The sequence below is a fragment of the Dunckerocampus dactyliophorus genome, chromosome 21 (genome assembly GCF_027744805.1).
Source record: "Dunckerocampus dactyliophorus isolate RoL2022-P2 chromosome 21, RoL_Ddac_1.1, whole genome shotgun sequence".
In the NCBI taxonomy this organism is placed as follows: Eukaryota; Metazoa; Chordata; class Actinopteri; order Syngnathiformes; family Syngnathidae; genus Dunckerocampus; species Dunckerocampus dactyliophorus.
The window spans coordinates 12,450,532-12,467,699 of record NC_072839.1 but is presented as its reverse complement, the minus strand read 5'-3'; the positions used below and the strand labels follow the sequence as shown (position 1 = coordinate 12,467,699).

At 40.5% G+C, this 17,168-nt stretch overlaps 1 protein-coding gene across 1 annotated transcript; it reads right to left on the bottom strand.

Annotated features, from left to right (window-relative positions):
* Positions 1–78: 78 nt before the first annotated feature.
* dcaf11 (ddb1 and cul4 associated factor 11) lies at positions 79–16,283 on the bottom strand. The gene is made up of 15 exons (XM_054766233.1): positions 16,094–16,283; positions 15,294–15,513; positions 15,057–15,184; positions 14,864–14,982; positions 14,668–14,732; positions 11,191–11,291; positions 10,891–11,037; positions 9,054–9,108; positions 8,655–8,723; positions 5,759–5,816; positions 5,374–5,559; positions 3,781–3,934; positions 2,711–2,863; positions 2,522–2,628; positions 79–1,363 (listed from the first exon to the last, which is right to left on the bottom strand). The coding sequence occupies exons 2-15, from the start codon at positions 15,497–15,499 to the stop codon at positions 1,292–1,294; spliced, it is 1,620 nt and encodes a 539-aa protein (XP_054622208.1). The 5' UTR covers positions 15,500–15,513; positions 16,094–16,283; the 3' UTR covers positions 79–1,291.
* Between the last annotated feature and the right edge of the window lie 885 nt (positions 16,284–17,168).

Sequence of the window (17,168 nt, the reverse complement as noted above, 5' to 3'; positions counted from 1 at the left end):
TTTTGGAAAATCAGGTTTGCAAAAAGTTGTGATATTACAAAAATAACGTCAAAATAAAGTTAATTATTTATTTGTTATGGGAAAAAATAAAAAAAGACAGTTGCAATATTTGTAAAATGGAAAAACGAGTTGTGGAGCAAAAGTAATAACTTATAACACAAAGCTAAGATGTTTTTTATTTAAATATATACAACTTCTTAAAACTTGCTAGCATATCTACAAGAGTTGGTTTAAAAAATGTAAACTATCCAAGTGGCCCCCCTGTTCTTTGATTTTACCGTATGCAGCCCTCGTTGGGAAACGTTTAGACACCCCTGCTCTAGGTGTCCTAGCATCAAGGCTACATCCGCACACTTCCAAAACACTATTGTGGCACCTCAGAGTTAAAATTGTTTTAAAAACAGTATAATATGGGACCTTTAAAGGAATATTTTCAACATGTTGTGCATCATTTTAGATGTATCCTGCCGGCTTGTGAATGTTTGGAAAGACCCTTCCATGTGGGCTGCACGTCATTCAATTATCAAGAAAGCCCATTAATCAAGTGCAGAGACACATTTAAAGGTTTTAATGTTACTGTGAAATTGTTTTATAGTGAAATATGGGCTGTGATACAAGTCCAAGAAAATTGCAAAAGCAGATCAATTTGTAGGTTTTCATACACACGCGCGCGCACACACACACATTTCATCATATTTTGACAGAATTATTACACACATTCCATTTATTAAATTGCGTTATTATAATAAAGTGTCCTTTATAATTAACTCCTAATTTTGAGTCATCTCAGCATCACAACACAATCTATGCACTCAGAGAAATCCATTTCAGGGATGACTGGTGAGAGGACTGTTGATGTTTTTTTTGCGTATTTTGGCCCCTGAAAGCAGAACTAGAGCTGACGTCCTTTCAACAAACTATCTAAACACTCCCTGAAAGCACGTACTGTACCATTAAAATACTATACATTTATACACAATTGCCTGTCACCTCCTCCCTGCCATGTTCAAATACGGTTTGGAAAAGCTTGTGAAGTAAAATGCAGTCCTTAGATTTTAAGGCCAAATATAGAATATTTGGCTGCAAGAGTGCCTTGTGTCTCTTGGTAGCACCCCACTTATAGCCATTCAATCTACAATTTGTAATCATTACACCCAGCAGTGAAATTGAAAGATATTTAAGTCTCTTCTAAAGGCCTGAGTGAGTGGACTTCCCTCTGTTCGGGGCCGAATTCTTGCACTTTCTGCAACGTCACCGGCGCGTCTCTCAGTCTCTTGCAGCCTCTGAGCCGTCAATCTCTCTCCCGCTCCTCCTCCAGAGGGTGAGTTTGTCTGTGCTCCCACATTCGCACGCCTCCGTCCCACTGTGGACACGGAAGTGACGCTATTACAAGTGAATGACGACTGTAAGAGCATTTGGTCGCTGCTGTTAAATGGTAAATGCAATGCACTGTGTTATACTGTATCATATACACACTGTGGACTCTCTCACAATAGGAACTAAAAATCTTTTCATTTTGCCTTTAAACATAACTGAAGTTAGCTTGTTTTTCCTTATTTTCTCAAGCTGCTGCGCTTCCCTGGAAGTCTTCTGTTGCCTGCCTCACACTTTAACAAAATACTGCTACAGACAGCATCATACATATTGGAGCAACCGGTGGTTCAGTTAATTGATCAAGGATACTTTGACAGAATTTCACAAATTCACTCTATCCTGGTTTTTCAAAAATGCGTTAATACATTTTGATGTTTCGTGGTTGAATATGGCCTATTTATTATTTAAAAAATCTGCACATTAAAGCAAATGTTACCAAATTTTTTGCATTCAAATACGCTCTGAATGATATGTAATATTCTACAGTGTTCACTAGGTGTCAGTAATGTTACTGTAATGTTCGGTGAGACACACAAGCACCAGACTTGATCCCCAGGCTTGAGATGATCTCACAACAGGCACAATAATCCCAGCAAAAAAACACCAAAAAACACGGGCTACTGTTGCTGCCGTAACCAATGCCAACCTAAAACTTTGAACACCCGATGTGACTTCCTGTCTGCCCGCCACTCAGCTCACCTAAGGAACACATTTATAACAACGTATACAAGCATGAGTCTTATTTATGTCTTAAATGGCATATTTACTTTTATTATGTCTACCATATTGGGTAATAGGAGTGTATAGGTAAGTGTAAGGGTGCTATTTCATGTCTAGAGGGCTCTAATAACGTTAAAAAAATGTATTTGGGAGGTCATAAACAACTACTAAATTATTCAATTTATACTGTAAATTAGGAATCCTAATTCGTGACATTAACTGTGATAAACAAGGAATTACCGTATTATTATTATCATCTAGATGTGTATTACAATAGCATTTCACAACACAGGAAAAAAATGACAAAAAGTTGTAGGTTCACATCAATTTTACGGCAATGGATGTTGTATTTTGAGTCCTAGGAAAGGAACCACATGACGTTATTGTGGAAAAGGTTACATTGTATTCTTTGGACGATGACACTCACAGAGGTACTGATGATGTTGTCTTCGTACGGGTGCCAAGTGATGTCCCTCACACAGGCGTCATGGCCCGACAGTCTGGTAACCACGTTGCCCGTCAGCACATCGTAAACTGTGTGAAAGAGAAAGAAAAAAAGTGAAGCGAATGCTTGATGGGAGAGCCGCTGCTTGGCATTGAAAAATGGGAGACTTACCTACGATCTTGCCGGTGGAGCACCCCGAGTAAATGAACCTCTGGCCCGTGCTGAACTCGGGCGAGAAGCGGCAGCGGATGAGGGTGTGCAGAACGCCGTGGCCGCGGTACGTCATCACGGAGGTGTCGCCAGCCAGCTTGTGTCGCTTCAGGGCTGAGATAGAGAAGAAAATCTTGATTGAGCAGATTAAAAAGTGTAGTGAATCTTATCTTGCTTCGGTTTTTACTATTGCTGTAATCAGATTAATCAGTTCTCAAATTAAATCATTATGATTAATCACCATTTGCGACTATGTCTGAAATATTCAAATTTGTACTGTATTTTATCTTCATAAATCTAAATGACAGGATGGGATTGTATATGTCTTCCCTCACCACTTTGCGGTTCGAATTGTGCGGCTTCACTCGATCATGGTTTTTCAAAAATAAATTATCGCTGTTTCATGGTTGACTACGGCCTATAAATAGTTAACAATTTGCATATTTAAGCAAATTGTACATACTGTATTCCTGTACTAATTACTAATTTTCAAGCATAGAAATGACTAAATGAACAAAAATACACATATAAGGCCTCCAAGGTGTGATATGAAGTATTCCATACTGGTCACTATGTGTCAGTAATGTTACATTGATGAGACAACAGCCACCGCAGGAAGTACGCTGTCCAGAAAAACACAAGAAGGAACGCTCCCAGTGCTAACGTGTGAATCTATGTTATGTCTTGATTACTGCTTGTGTAACATGTCTTACATTTTGTTACTATATTTGGTAATAAGGGTGTAAGGGTGACTATGGGGTGTCTCGAGGGTTCTAATAATAAACAGGCTTTCTATGCTCAAACTACTACTACTTTGAGCTCTATAAATAAGAAATCCTATTTCACAGAAATTCACTTATCACCGTTGGGTCTGGAACCAATTAACCAAGATAAACGAGGGACTACTGTATTTTCTTATTTTCTTAATCTTCTGCCAACACCTCCCTACCTGAGAGCTTATTGTCTCCTTTCTACTTCATCTCTCTTATTTTGTCTGTGCACATTTCATCTGTCTGATTCGCCCAGCCTACCTCTTTGGGGAACCTGCTGCCAGCGGTAATCCCAATTCTGCTGAATGACAGCCAGACGAGAGGCTGCCAACCCCTCTTTGGGTGAGAACTTCCTAATGTCCCAGAGCTTGATGGACTGGTCCTTCGAGTTGCTGATCAGATAGCGTGCGTCGCCCTGTGCCGAGATATGAAAGCTATGAAACAATGGAGAGGGCAAAACAAAGTGACAATGGAGGGGAGAAGCGGAACAGGTATGGCGGCTGACGGCTAATCCGGAATTTAGTGTTTAAATTGAGAAGTGCCGCTCAGATGTGTCTGCTTTCACATTTCAGCAATCATTTTAGTACCGCACATGCTCTACTATAGAAATAGATATACTTTAGCGTAGCCAGTATACATCTTATCCACTGACAATGAGTTAACATACAACCATTATTGTCTAAATAGCTGGCAACACAAGTGAATCCACCTCACAGTGACCAAATTTTGTCCTTGGTATCAATATTTAGTGCGAACACCATCGTTATCTAGCACTGCCTTAATCTTTTTGGCCATGAAATTGAACAGAGCTGCGCAGGTTGCAACTGGAATCCTCTTCCACTCCTCCATGATGACATAAATGGCGGAGCTGATGGATGTTAAGAGACCTTGCACTCTTCCACCTTCCTTGCATCTGCCTCAGGATGCCTCACAGGTGTTCAATTGGGTTCAGGCATGAAGAAGGCATAGAGTACAGGCCAAAAGTTTGCACACACACACAATACAACACCATGGTTCCAACCCCATTAATAAGGCAAGAAATTCCACTAAGTAACCCTGACAAGGCACACCTGTGAAGTGAAAACCACCAAGGGTTTGCAGCGCTATTAAAAAAAATGTATAAGACATAAAATATGTGTAAAATATAAGACATATTTAACGTTATTTCACACTTTTTTTGTTAAGAACATAATTCCACATGTGTTCATTCGTGGTTTTGAGATTCTACAGTGTCATTCGTCATGAAAATAAAGAAAACACATTGAATGAGAAGGTGTGTCCAAACTTTCGGCCTGTACTGTACTTGGCCACTCAATCACCTTCAGCATCTTCATGTGCTTCAGAATGTTACAGTGCGTGTTGGAATTCATGTTTCCCCCAATGCCGGCAGCACTCATGCAGCCCCAGACAATAGCAAGACCACCACCATGTGGGCAAGACACATTGATATTGGTTTTTAGTGGACAGTAAATCTATACTACTATACACGCTGTACGCTGACTACTCTAAAGTATAGGCAAGTTTAATTTCTATAGTACAGTATTGTCCTTTGAGAAGATGAAATTCCTTGGACCACAACCAAAATAATAAACATGGTGTTAAATTCTACTGTCTAACATGTGAGTGAGGCATTCAGTTTCAGTTTGTAAAGGGCTTCGGTTCACTACAGTTCTTGTAATGTGTGCGTGTAATAAACCTTGAGGGTGCATACACTGTTGACCTCCACGTTAGGCCATTCGCTACACTGCATATTCAATCAGCCAAAACCTTTCAGGAATATTTGCATGGACAGAATGATAAAACACCCACTGCCTGCATGTTGCTACCCTACAAAGCCACTCCCTCCGCCCACACCTTGCTGTGGATGAAGGTGATGCCGTCTCGGTGGCCTGCCAGCTGTCCGACAGGCTGCGGTCGATCCTCCCGCAGCGTCCTCCTGTCCCACACTTTGCACAGCGCGTCGTCGCTGCCGGAGAAGAGCAGCTGGGACGAGCTGTCGGCAAACGCCACCGCGTTCACGTCGTCCTCGTGGGCATCAATCTGGCGCAGGCAGGGGAAGAGAGACGCAGGTGTCAGACAAGGACGACGGGACGATATTGCTTGTGCGTGAAATAGGTTACTCTCAGGGCAAATTACACAGGAGATGGTAACAGTGTTGTTAACAAATCTTTTGTTAAAACAAAAGACACGGGGGGGGGGGTGAAATACAGAAATGACGCTCGCAACTTAACCTACTCACCTTCAGTGTTCTTTTATTCTGGTCGAGATCAAAAACGTAAAGGCAGCCGTCATTTGCTCTGAATGGAGAGGAGGAGAAAAAGAGACTGAACAAATGAACAAGCAGCTACAAACAGGTTTGCCTCGTTTGATAGAAAACACCGTCCGATGTGTCTATGTTGGCGATGCTCAATATTGGCTTTCTTACCGATATCTGATATCAGATATTGTCCAGCACTCCATTAGCGAAACAGATCTAAGCAGCAGCTGTTCTCTCAAACTAATATTGTGTAATGAGCAAATTATGCTCATTCTATTGGATGCATTTGTTTGTGCAAAATAAGACAAATACTGCCAATATGTACCGCAATTTCCGGACTGTCGAGAGCACTTGAATATAAGCCGCACCCACTAAATTTAAAGAGGAAAAAAGGTATGTAAATACATAGGCCACACCAGTCTATACGCTGTTTTGATTAGCTAAATGTTTTTTTGTCTGTGTAATAGGGCTACTTAAACAGAAGCCAACCAGAAAAGTCACTGTCTTTGCAGTTCTCATCCTCCTCCTTCCGCACTAAAACCACTTAAGTCGTCTTCTTCAGTGTCGGAACCAAACAGCCCCACAATTCCCTCGCCAGTCTCTCTCCCTCTTTCGTTGTTGCTCCCAGAGCCACCCCCGACCTCCTGACACGGCTCCACGTGATCCAAGCAAAAGTCGCTAGGTCAATCGCCTTCAACATGAAAACTGTATCACATGCACCTCTCCACACGTTCTCCGTGATGAAGGCACACGCACTGAGTGCAAAATGACTGCTCCGAAGCACACGAGAAGGACGCTACCACAAATTAGCGTCATCACAATATAAGCCGCAGGGCCCCAAGGCGTCAGAAAAAAGTAGCAATTTATACACCGGAAATTTTGGTAATTCAAGTGAAAGAAAAAGTGCCAAAACGCTGCATTGGACTCTGACTGATGATTCTTCCTGAGTTGTGATATTCAGGGTCTCTGCAGGTTTCAACAAGTAAAATTTAAAACTTTTTAAGACAGTAATGAATACAATTTAAGACCCATTTCAGAGCCGTACTGGAAAAAAAGGACAAAAGACATAAAGGAAAATCTGAGTCGGGGAATTACTTGCAAAGTATATGAATTTATTTTATTTGCAAACATTGTAATAAAAAACTCTATAGCCAACGGCCGTGTGTGCATGCTGCAGAGGTAGTTTAGTTTGATACCCTGAATATTAGATTAGAAGTATTGAAGGACGACGGCTTACTGCGCCCACTCACCTACTTCCTCCCACATGACAGGTTGGACGTAGTTTTCATTTTCCATACTTTTCCCGTCATTTTGTGTTTTGTGCTCGTATTTTAGCTCCCTGTTTCCTGTTTGGCATGAGGTGCAGCTGCTTTGCGTTTGCTGAAAATCCCGTGCAGCGGTACCTGTTTCTCATTACAATTGCGGTTTGAATATCGCTTCCTCACTCTATCACATAAAAAAAAAAATTAAATAAGCCCTTTAATACATAAATAAGACTTATGCTCGTGAGCTTTGCCAGAATTAAATTAAAAGTAATATGATCACTTTTTGTGGTTGACTATTATTAGTCAAAAAATATTGAAAGATAAGTCATATGTGCGGCCGCACGGTGGTCTAGTGGTTAGCACCTTGGCCAATACAGGAACAGCCTGGAGATCGGGAAGACCTGGGTTCGATTCCCCCCTGGGCATTTCTGTGTGGAGTTTGCATGTTCTCCCCGTGTGCGCGTGGGTTTTCTCCGGGTACTCCGGCTTCCTCCCACATTCCCAAAAACATGCATGTTAGGTTAATTGGCGACTCTAAATTGCCCATAGGTATGAATGTGAGTGTGAATGGTTGTTTGTCTATATGTGCCCTGCGATTGGCTGGCGACCAGTCCAGGGTGTACCCCGCCTGTCGCCCGAAGTCAGCTGGGATAGGCTCCAGCATGCCCCCGCGACCCTAATGAGGATGAAGCGGTATAGAAAATGGATGGAAGTCATATGTGGTAATCTGGTCACAAGGTGTTAGTAACGTTACATTGAAGAGACATTATTTTAAATTAAATCACCTTAACACTGCATGAAGTCAGCTATGGCATGCCTGAAAAGAAGTTCTCCTCCCAGTCTATGTGGAAGTGGTAAGTTTTTGGCTTCTTGCGTTGTTTTTCTTCCCCACTCCATTTGAAACCATTTCTTAAGTTTAGAATAAATAAATTGGAGGCTAACTAGTTTGCTAGGCAACATGCTAAAGTGTTGCAATGTGGTGTAAACAAAGAATAATAAGTGTAAAGGTGACTATAGAGGTGTCTACAGGGCTCTTATAATGGTAAAAACTGCCTTTAGTAAGTCATAAACAGGTTTTCTATGTTGTAACTATGAAAATATTGCATTTATTCATACTGAATCCTATATTGAATATTGCGGAAATCCATTTATCAGTCGGGTCTGGAACCATCCATCCATCCATCTTTTATGCCGCTTATCCTCACTAGGGTTGCGGGTATGCTGGAGCCTATCCCAGCTGACTTCGGGTGAGAGGCGGGGTACACCCTGGACTGGTTGCCAGTCAATCGGGTCTGGAACCAGTTAACCGCAATAAAGGAGGGACAACTGTAATAGTCAGCACTACTATTTAGGTTGAGCCATGTTAGAGCACAAGGAGCAAAGCGTAATACTTTACGGTTATTGCAAATTTAATATTTACAATACAATGGAAATACTGCAGTTTGATTAGGTCTCCCTCGCGCACCAATATCATTATCGGCAGAAAGAACAATACTAATTTTTATGCCGATAGGTATTCTATTCCAGACAGAGCATCATGAGCTTCTAGCTTGAACATCAGAGGATGAAGAGGTCCTAGAATTTCAACTTAAATGGACGATAATGTCGCTCACCCTCCCAGGATCTCTTTGCCATCTGTGGATGCAGCCAGTGAGAACACACAGAACCTCCTCTCATCTGGACTGCCAAAAAAGACACATTTTGGTTAAAACAGCAGCACAAACACCAACATTTGACAAAAAGCTTCATCTTTAAAAAAAAAAAAAAAATCATAAAAAATAAAAAAGGCGCTATATGCTAATGGTGGTGTGAAACCCTAATGGACCACAGTCATTTGGCACAATTAGCCAAGACACACACAGAGAAAGGATGAGTGTCGAGAAAGATGACAGGATCGGACATCATTATTCATCCAGATGGTAATGGAGGGGAGAGTGGGGAGTCTGCATGGTGGGGAATGATAGATTACCTGCTCTGTAAAGGTATAAGTTACTATGAGGGGAAACACTAACTTGAGATCCAATGCAGTGTGGTTTTCGCTGTCCCCATCGATACTGCACAGATGAACTGCAGGGAACACACCACACACAGGTCAAAATAAGCAGGTTGTGTGATATTTGAAATCATTATATTATATCTTTATTCAATGAAAATATAATGCTCATGCTCTATCGTGTTTTTTTCCTCAACTGCAGAAGGTATGAGACCTCAAATGCTTGTGTCAGGGTGGAGAGAAACATGCTGCTGCCAGCTGACTGAGCCAAAGAGATTTTTTTTTTTTCCCGTGTTACAATTAGAATTGAATGCGTCACTGTGTTTTTGGCACTACTGACGTGTCAATTAAGTTTTGGTTTCTATCACGAGCACAGTGCAGAACTAAATAGTTGCCACCTACATTTGAGCCTGCACCGCGCATACTGATAACAAAGGTGCTCTGGCAGAGACACAATTCAAGTCTGCGTTTGCTACACGGCTGTAAGACCATGCCGATGTGTGCTTGGCTTTACTATTAGGTACCGTATTTTCACGACCATAAAGCGCACTTAAAAGTCTTACATTTTCTCCAAAATGGAGAAAGCTGCGTTTCTGCAGAAACAAGGCGAGATGGCCAATGGATTAAAGATCAAAGAACAGCCGTGAGAAGCGTCTCCACAGTCACCATTCGATTGAGGGCAATAACGCTTGCAGAAGAAATGAAAATCGAACATTTTCAAGGAGGTCCGTCTTGGTGCTTTTGTTTTATGAAACGGCGCCATCTATCCATCCGGGCAAGGACTACCATGGCGCAGCAACTTCCGGCGAATTACAAGGAAGCTGGTCATCTTCCGCTCTTCTGCTCCTACTGCATACGCATGCATGCTAGCGTATGTTTTAGCGTGCATGCATGCTACCGTATGTTTTAAGCTAGCGTATGTTTTACCATGCCTGTCCCCAATAATGCGGTACGCCTTACTGTATGTGTGTGTTAAATACAGAAATCGCACCCGTAACTGAGACTGCGCCTTTTAATACGGTGCGGCTTATGGTCGCGAAATATGGTACAGTAATACCTCGTTTATTGCAGTTAATTGGTTCCAGACCCAACCGTGATAAATGAAGTGGGATTCCTGTTTCATAAATTAAATATTTTCCTAGTTTGTGCATAGAAAACTTGTTTACGAGCTTCTAAATAAGGTTTTTACCATTATTTGAGCCCTCTAGTAGACCCAATATAGTACACATAATAACAATAAATAAGCCCTTTAATACATAAATAAGTCTTATGCTTGTGAGCTTTGCTAGACATGTGTTCCCTTCCCTCCCCTGGGGAAGAAAAGTGAGTGGCGGACAGGAAGTGACGTCGGGGGTTCACAGTTGAGTTTCATCTTGCCGTGGGTTACAGCCGCAACAGTAGCCTGTCTTTTTATGAGGGATTATTGTGGTTTATATGAGATAATTCCAACATGCAATTAAAGTCTGTTGTTCCGGCTATCAAGTCCGGTGCTTGTGTGTCTCAACGAACATTACTGTATCATTACTTACAACTAGTGACTAGTGTAGAATACTACATATCATCAGCGTCTTTGAATGTGTCTTTTGAATGCTTTATTGTATTTTAGTTCATTTAGTCATTTTTATGCTTGAAAATACTTAATTTAGCAAAAGAAATAGTTACGTTAGCTTATATATGCATATGTTTTGACTAATAATAGGCCTTATTTAACCAAGAAACAGCATGATTTATTAATATAATTTTGATTAGAGTGATTAGAGTGAAGTCGCAAAATTTGAACCGCAAAGTAGCAAGGGACGACTGTATACAGTACCTAGCTATAATAAAGTGAGTGATTGTGCCCCTCCCCTTCTTACTGTAGTCCGACCAGCTGGAGTAGAGCATGTGCTGCGCGTCTGGAGTGAAGCAGACGTCCAGCAGGCTCCAGCCGACGTCCCGAGCCTTCACCGTTTGCCGTAGAAGAAAACGTCCTCTGCTTGTGTCATATAAGCGGATGTTCTGATCTGAAGCGAGACACAGGAAAAAAAAAAACCACACTGTGCATGATCCATACATTTAATTATGCCAACTTATTTATTTTTATTTAATTTACATCAAGTTACTGTTTGCGCTTGAATTTTTATTTTGGTTTTTTTTTTGGATCTTGGATTATTTACCCTGGCAGGCAGAGAGAAACATGTTGCCATCCTCGCTGTAGACGCCACAGAAGGCTTTCTGCTGGTATGTATCCTTGTGAGAGACGTAGTTTGGCAGGAAGCTAGGACGGGAACACAAGGGAGACGATATAAGTACACTAGATGGACTCGATTTGATTAAAAACTACGGTGGACCCTCCGAACTTGAAACTGGAAATGTAAGAAAGATATGGTGGAACACAATGCAGAACCTGATCCATCATAGGAACATTTGCAGCCCAGAGCTAAATTTTTTATTGGCCCACTGCATATTCTAAACACAGAATTTAACACGTAATCACATCAAAACAATTACAAACTATTTGCTTTGTCACTTATAACATAAAGAGGAGTTAAATATATTTAACTACATAGCATATTTTGATCTACATTGCATTGGTTTTAGCATGTAACTCCATCAACCAAATCTGAAGAATATCAAATAAAGTGGCCCCTGAAGACTTCAGATTTTCTGTCTGTGGGCCTCGAAAAGTTTGGACTACCTTGCATTAGATCACGGGTCTCAAACACAGGTCCCGCAACCATATTTTGTGGCCCTCTACTTGACATCAAACCCTGGCGAGATGGTCAGAGGTGTTTCAGCTTGCTTAAAGGGCAAGCAATAGCCAGCACTGGACTGAGTAGTGATAAAATTCAGGCTGCTATCAGCGATACCGATACTTTGTGCAAAAACACCTAATGTGTCTGGTAAAGTTTAAAAGGAGTGTATTTCAAATCATGGCATAGCTTGTAGCATTAAGAATACAAGACATCAGAGTAATGTATTAATTTATTTCAACTCTTATAAGATAAATAATAAAACCATTCAAAGAAATCATTAACTATTAATAACTACAACTCGCACTTACCCAGGCAGAAGAAAAAGTAGTTACCACCGATCGCGTATCAATTAGAAAATATCTCCTAAATGTAGTTACTTTTATCTGTGTTCCTGTCAGTGATATACATTACCTCAAATACAAAAAAGTATCAAAGTATCTGATTCGTATAGATTTTGATTTGAGAATCCATTTTAGAGCATAAAGATGTGGTATCGGAGGTGTCGATATACTGTACTGTATGTCAGTATCAATCTGCACATCACTAGAAGTGTGCTTGTCAACACTGAAATGAACGGGGGTTGGGTGGGGGTTTAAATAGACAACAATGACTACAAATACAGTGCAAAACTGGGGGATCAATAGACAGAACACAAACTACAAGCACAGTGCAAACACAAAAATGACAGCACGACACGTAACAGGTAAGTAAACACACACAGGACTAGTACCACTCCTTACTACAGGTAATACAAAACAACAATTACGTTACCTCTAACCGTATTAGCATGTTTTTACAAAACAAGTGCCGCAAAGCATGCTGGGAAGCCAGAAGCAGCACTCCCAGCAACGAGAGTGATGCTCTAACTTTAGCACCTTTTACAAAAGCATGCTGGGACCCGCAGTGCTAAAGTGGCATGTTTAGAGTTAACATCATTGTTATTATACTCCACTAGTAGTAGTAGTAGTTGCCCTGAGTTTGTGTTATCTACCTGTGTGTCTTAAGTTGTTGTGTGATGATTATAGGGTTATTTCTGAGATAACACTGAAATTCGGTCTGCTATGTTAAGTAATGACCTCCTGTTTGTTGAAAAATTAGTCACTTGGTTGAAACGTGATTCTGGATTGAATACTTGATACAGCCCATCCTCAGCCTGACTCTACCTCCAGCGGCTCCCAGTTGAGTTGAGTTTTCGACCCACTAGATCAGGGGTGTCCAAAGTGTGGCCCGCGGTACATACAAAAATATATAATTTAACAAGAAAGCTTAAAAAAAGAAGAAGAAGAAACAACAGCAACAATTTAAAATTTTTTTACAATTTTACAAGAATACAGTCAAAATATTAAGACAAAAAAAGTTGTAATCTAACAAGAAAAAGAATATGAAGGATGGCAAGAAAGAATAATGTCAAAATATTATGAGGAAAAATAATGTCATTTTGTTAGCATAAAGTTGAAATGTTAAAGAAAGTCGTTATATTATGAGAAACAAACAAAACTACAAATAAAGTAACGGTGGTCATTTTTGGAAAATTAAGTTGCGGAAAAAGTTACAATGCTATGAGAATAAAGTCAAAATATTATGGGAATAACGTCATAATTACAAAAAGAAAATTTACCAGAAAAAATTTGAAATAGTTTGGAAATTTAAAAAAACTCAGAACAGCAGAAATAGGAAAAAAACAGCTGTAATTTTACGAGAATAAAGTAAAAATATTAAGAGGAAAAAAAGTCAAAATTTTACAAGAATAAAGTAAAAATATGAAGAGAAAAAAAGGTCAAAATTTTACGAGAATAAACTTGTATTATTATGTGGAAAAATAATGTCATTTTAGTAGCATACAGTTGAAACATTGAAGAAAATAAGAAATGGAAAAAACAGCTGTAATTTTACGAGAATAAAGTCAAAATGTGAAGAGAAAACAAGTTGCAACATCCGTACTAATAATACACTTTTTCACCTATATAAAAGCTGAGATGCAGATTTTTTTGGAAATATATATAACTTTTTAGCATATCGACATGTGTTGCTCGACAAAATATCACAGTAGCCCTTGCATCCTTTCATTTTTCACTATGTGGCCCTCACTAAATAATCTTGGTGAAACCATAATCCTAATTGGGTTTTTTTTGTTGCTTTTTGGGGTAAATTATACTCACAAAAATAGTAATGTAGGGGGGAAGTATTTCACCATCAGAAGTAGTCTTTTTATTATTTTCAAATTCTACTATTACCCTTTAAGGCAGGGGTCACCAACGTTTTTCCTTGTGAGAGCTACTTTTACAAAATGAAAATGGCCAAGAGCTACTCATTTTTGTAACATTTATTTTCAGAGCTTATTTTAAACCCAAACAAAGCGAATATGCTTGTTTTACCAGAACATGAACAAAATGCTGGTGTCCACAACTCACATGTTGTATTTCAGAATGCATTTCTTTCTACTGTTCTTTAATTATTAACTGAAAACCTGAATGAAAAGCAGGCTTGCGGGCACCTCATGTGGTCGTGGGGGGCTACCTGGTGCCCGCGGGCACCACGTTTGTGACCCCTGCTTTAAGGGGTGTTGTAAGGCTTCTTTTTCCACTCACCTGACAATTAACTATGCTAACCTGTCTTATAATGCCGCAGGTTCAACCTAGTTGCATTGTTTTTCATTACGAACAATTAACCTATTCACCAGAACGTAAGACGACCCTCATATAAGTCGAGCTCCCGCTTCGTCAAGATCTGTTTTTGCATTGTGGAATACAACAATGCCGTTTTATTCTCAGGTTAATATGGTAAAATGAGAACACCAAACTAATTGAAGGCTGACCATCTTCTGACAGCGAAAATAACCCTGAAACTTCCAAAGGTCCGCTGTGTTTGAAATGGCAACCTGGTTTGAACAACACTTACTGTGTACGGATGCGACTGCACTCTCCATGGGAAAAACTTGAGCCTCTACATCTTCCTTGCTCCCTCTAGTCGACACACACACACACACAACATTTACCACCAATTACACATTTATGCGAACGCATTAATCTTTACTACTTCAGTAAATGTGGTCAGTGATCAACATGACAAGTTCCTTGCATGATTCATGTCTCACCTCTGTTAGCATGTGGGTGAAACTTGTTTTCCCTCTCAGGGCACCAGAAGCCGTGGCCAGCAGGATCTGGGTTCGGATCTCACTGCGGTCCACGTCATGCGTGTCAGGCTGGTTGTCCACTGACCACACAAACGGTCATAATTCTCAACAATCACGCCGGTCATGCAATATAAATCACCACATGATATTATACCCGGTGGATTGTAGCGGTCACCCAGCCGACCCTCCCAGGCTTCATCGCTGTCCTCATCCGAGTCTGCGTATGACTGGACCAGCTGCAGTCCGGTGGCTCCGCTGCCATGGACCAGTCTGACCTGGCCCCTGCACATACAGACACAAAACAAAGTTGATTTTCATACTAATAGAGGAGGAAATATCTATTTTTCACAAGGCATATGTAACAATCTGCATGGAAAGCCGTGAAATTCACCTCCTCAGTAGGTAAGCCAGCACTTCGGCTAAGTCAAGGTCCTCCTCTGATGTTGACTGCCTGTCTCCTTGCTGCCTGTCGGCTGTCCTGCGCCCTTGGTTGCTGTTGCTGCTCTGGTTCGGTTCTGCCGATTCTGACTGATCAACTGGGTTGCCACTGGAAGAACCCCTTCCACCAGACATCCCAGAGCTAGACTGAGAGCCCATAGACTGAAGAGGGCCTGGTCGTAAGACAGACATAAGGACATATAGAACATATATAACATATAATAATTTACCTGTAAAAAAACCAACTAGTTCACAAAATTGTCTAACACATTGATAACCAGACTGGGTATGAATAAACAAACCATCGCAAGGCTAGTCAAGTAAAAAATAGGAGTGCTCTGCTGTTTTGAAGGACCTCCTGAAAAAATCCTGTATATGACAGCGGCGCCCTGCTGTTATAAAGCACCTACTGCAAAAACAAAGAGCCAAAAGAGCCTCTGTATGACAATACTCTTCTGTGGGTTTTGGGTCCTTCATGGGCTAGATTTGGCCCGTGGGCCGTCAGTTGAATATAGCTGAGCTAGTTTCTAAACAATACAACCTAATCTAATCTACAGCTTTGCCTTTACACAGAAAACAATGTCAATTTCTATGTTAAAAATATATTACTTAAACATGCACAATAATCTGAAAGAGCAAAAAATTTGATATAGTGTAGTTGTGCTCTTTAATCATGACATATCATTTGAAAACCGGAAGCTACATGATTTTGGTGAGCTAGCCACAATGCTAACGAGTTGACGTCCACATTACCGTTTGGTTGTCAAACGGTCTTCTTAAAACCTCTCTGTGGGTCGTGTTGCTTCGTTTAGGTACGACATAAACCACTGTGTGGTTATTTAAAAAAAAAACTTAGGTTGGTTGCTGCTGAGCACAGCGCTTCATCGGTCGGCCAATCCGTAATTCGCCATGTTGTTTACAAAAGTGTGAAAAAACCCTGCGCGTGCCCCCCCCCGTGCCCTTTACCGTCACGTGACTGTGAGACTTCCCTGTCGAAAAAACACAATACAGTGAATACAGTTCAAATAAACAATTTCTGGATATAGCCCTACACTATTAAAGTTTATTTTATGACATGTATACATTTTCCTGTGCCTGCTCACGGGGAGTTCAATACATATGTCACTCACCTGAAACCACTCAGTACCGCTCCAATATGGCCACCTTAAGACGTACTCTGCAGTCTAACTTGCGGCGATGGAGTATAAATTTGTACAGTATTAGTTGATGAACTGTCGAATCACGGTTGAGAATGAAAACCGGGGCTTGCCTTGTAAAAACAGTGGTGGTGAAAACCACCGTTAAGGTTTTCTAAAGATAAAATATGAAATGGAAATGTGCTGTTGATGGATGCAACCCACACCTAGACGCTTCCTGTCACAATGCACCCAAAAAAACAGACCTTCGAAATAAATGGTTGGATTTCATTTGCAGGAATCAACCAAGGCTCCTACCAAAAACCTGTAACATCCGAGTATGTAGCACGCATTTTTACAAAAGATTCTTTTAGGAATTTCTTTCAAAAGTCAATGGGTTTTGCCAGGGGGTGGCTTCTTAAATCCGATGCCGTGCCATCAATTTATTCAGGGAAATCCAGCGACTTTGAGCAGGTAAGAAAGTAAATATTTACTGTCTAAGATACTGTATCTAACCCTGCTAACTGATGAACTGCTATCTAGCAGATTGATTAGTATCACAAGGTCATGATTTGAAATGCTTATAACATAACATCAACATTTAATCTGATAGCCATATTGCTCAACAATAAGAACAGTTTGGGAAATTATAAATGTTGCCTGAACTTTCATTGTTACTGTGACTAGTCAAA

What these genes read in the sequence shown, in the direction of transcription:
- dcaf11 (XM_054766233.1), bottom strand. Translation starts at nt 15,499, where the DNA reads ATGGGCTCTCAGTCTAGCTCTGGGATGTCTGGTGGAAGGGGTTCTTCC. An exon ending in TGACCGCTACAATCCACCGG is followed by an intron (nt 14,983 to 15,056) that starts GTATAATATCAT and finishes TTGTGTGGTCAG; the next exon opens with TGGACAACCAGCCTGACACG. An exon ending in ACAACATCATCAGTACCTCT is followed by an intron (nt 1,364 to 2,521) that starts GTGAGTGTCATC and finishes CCGTGTCCACAG; the next exon opens with TGGGACGGAGGCGTGCGAAT.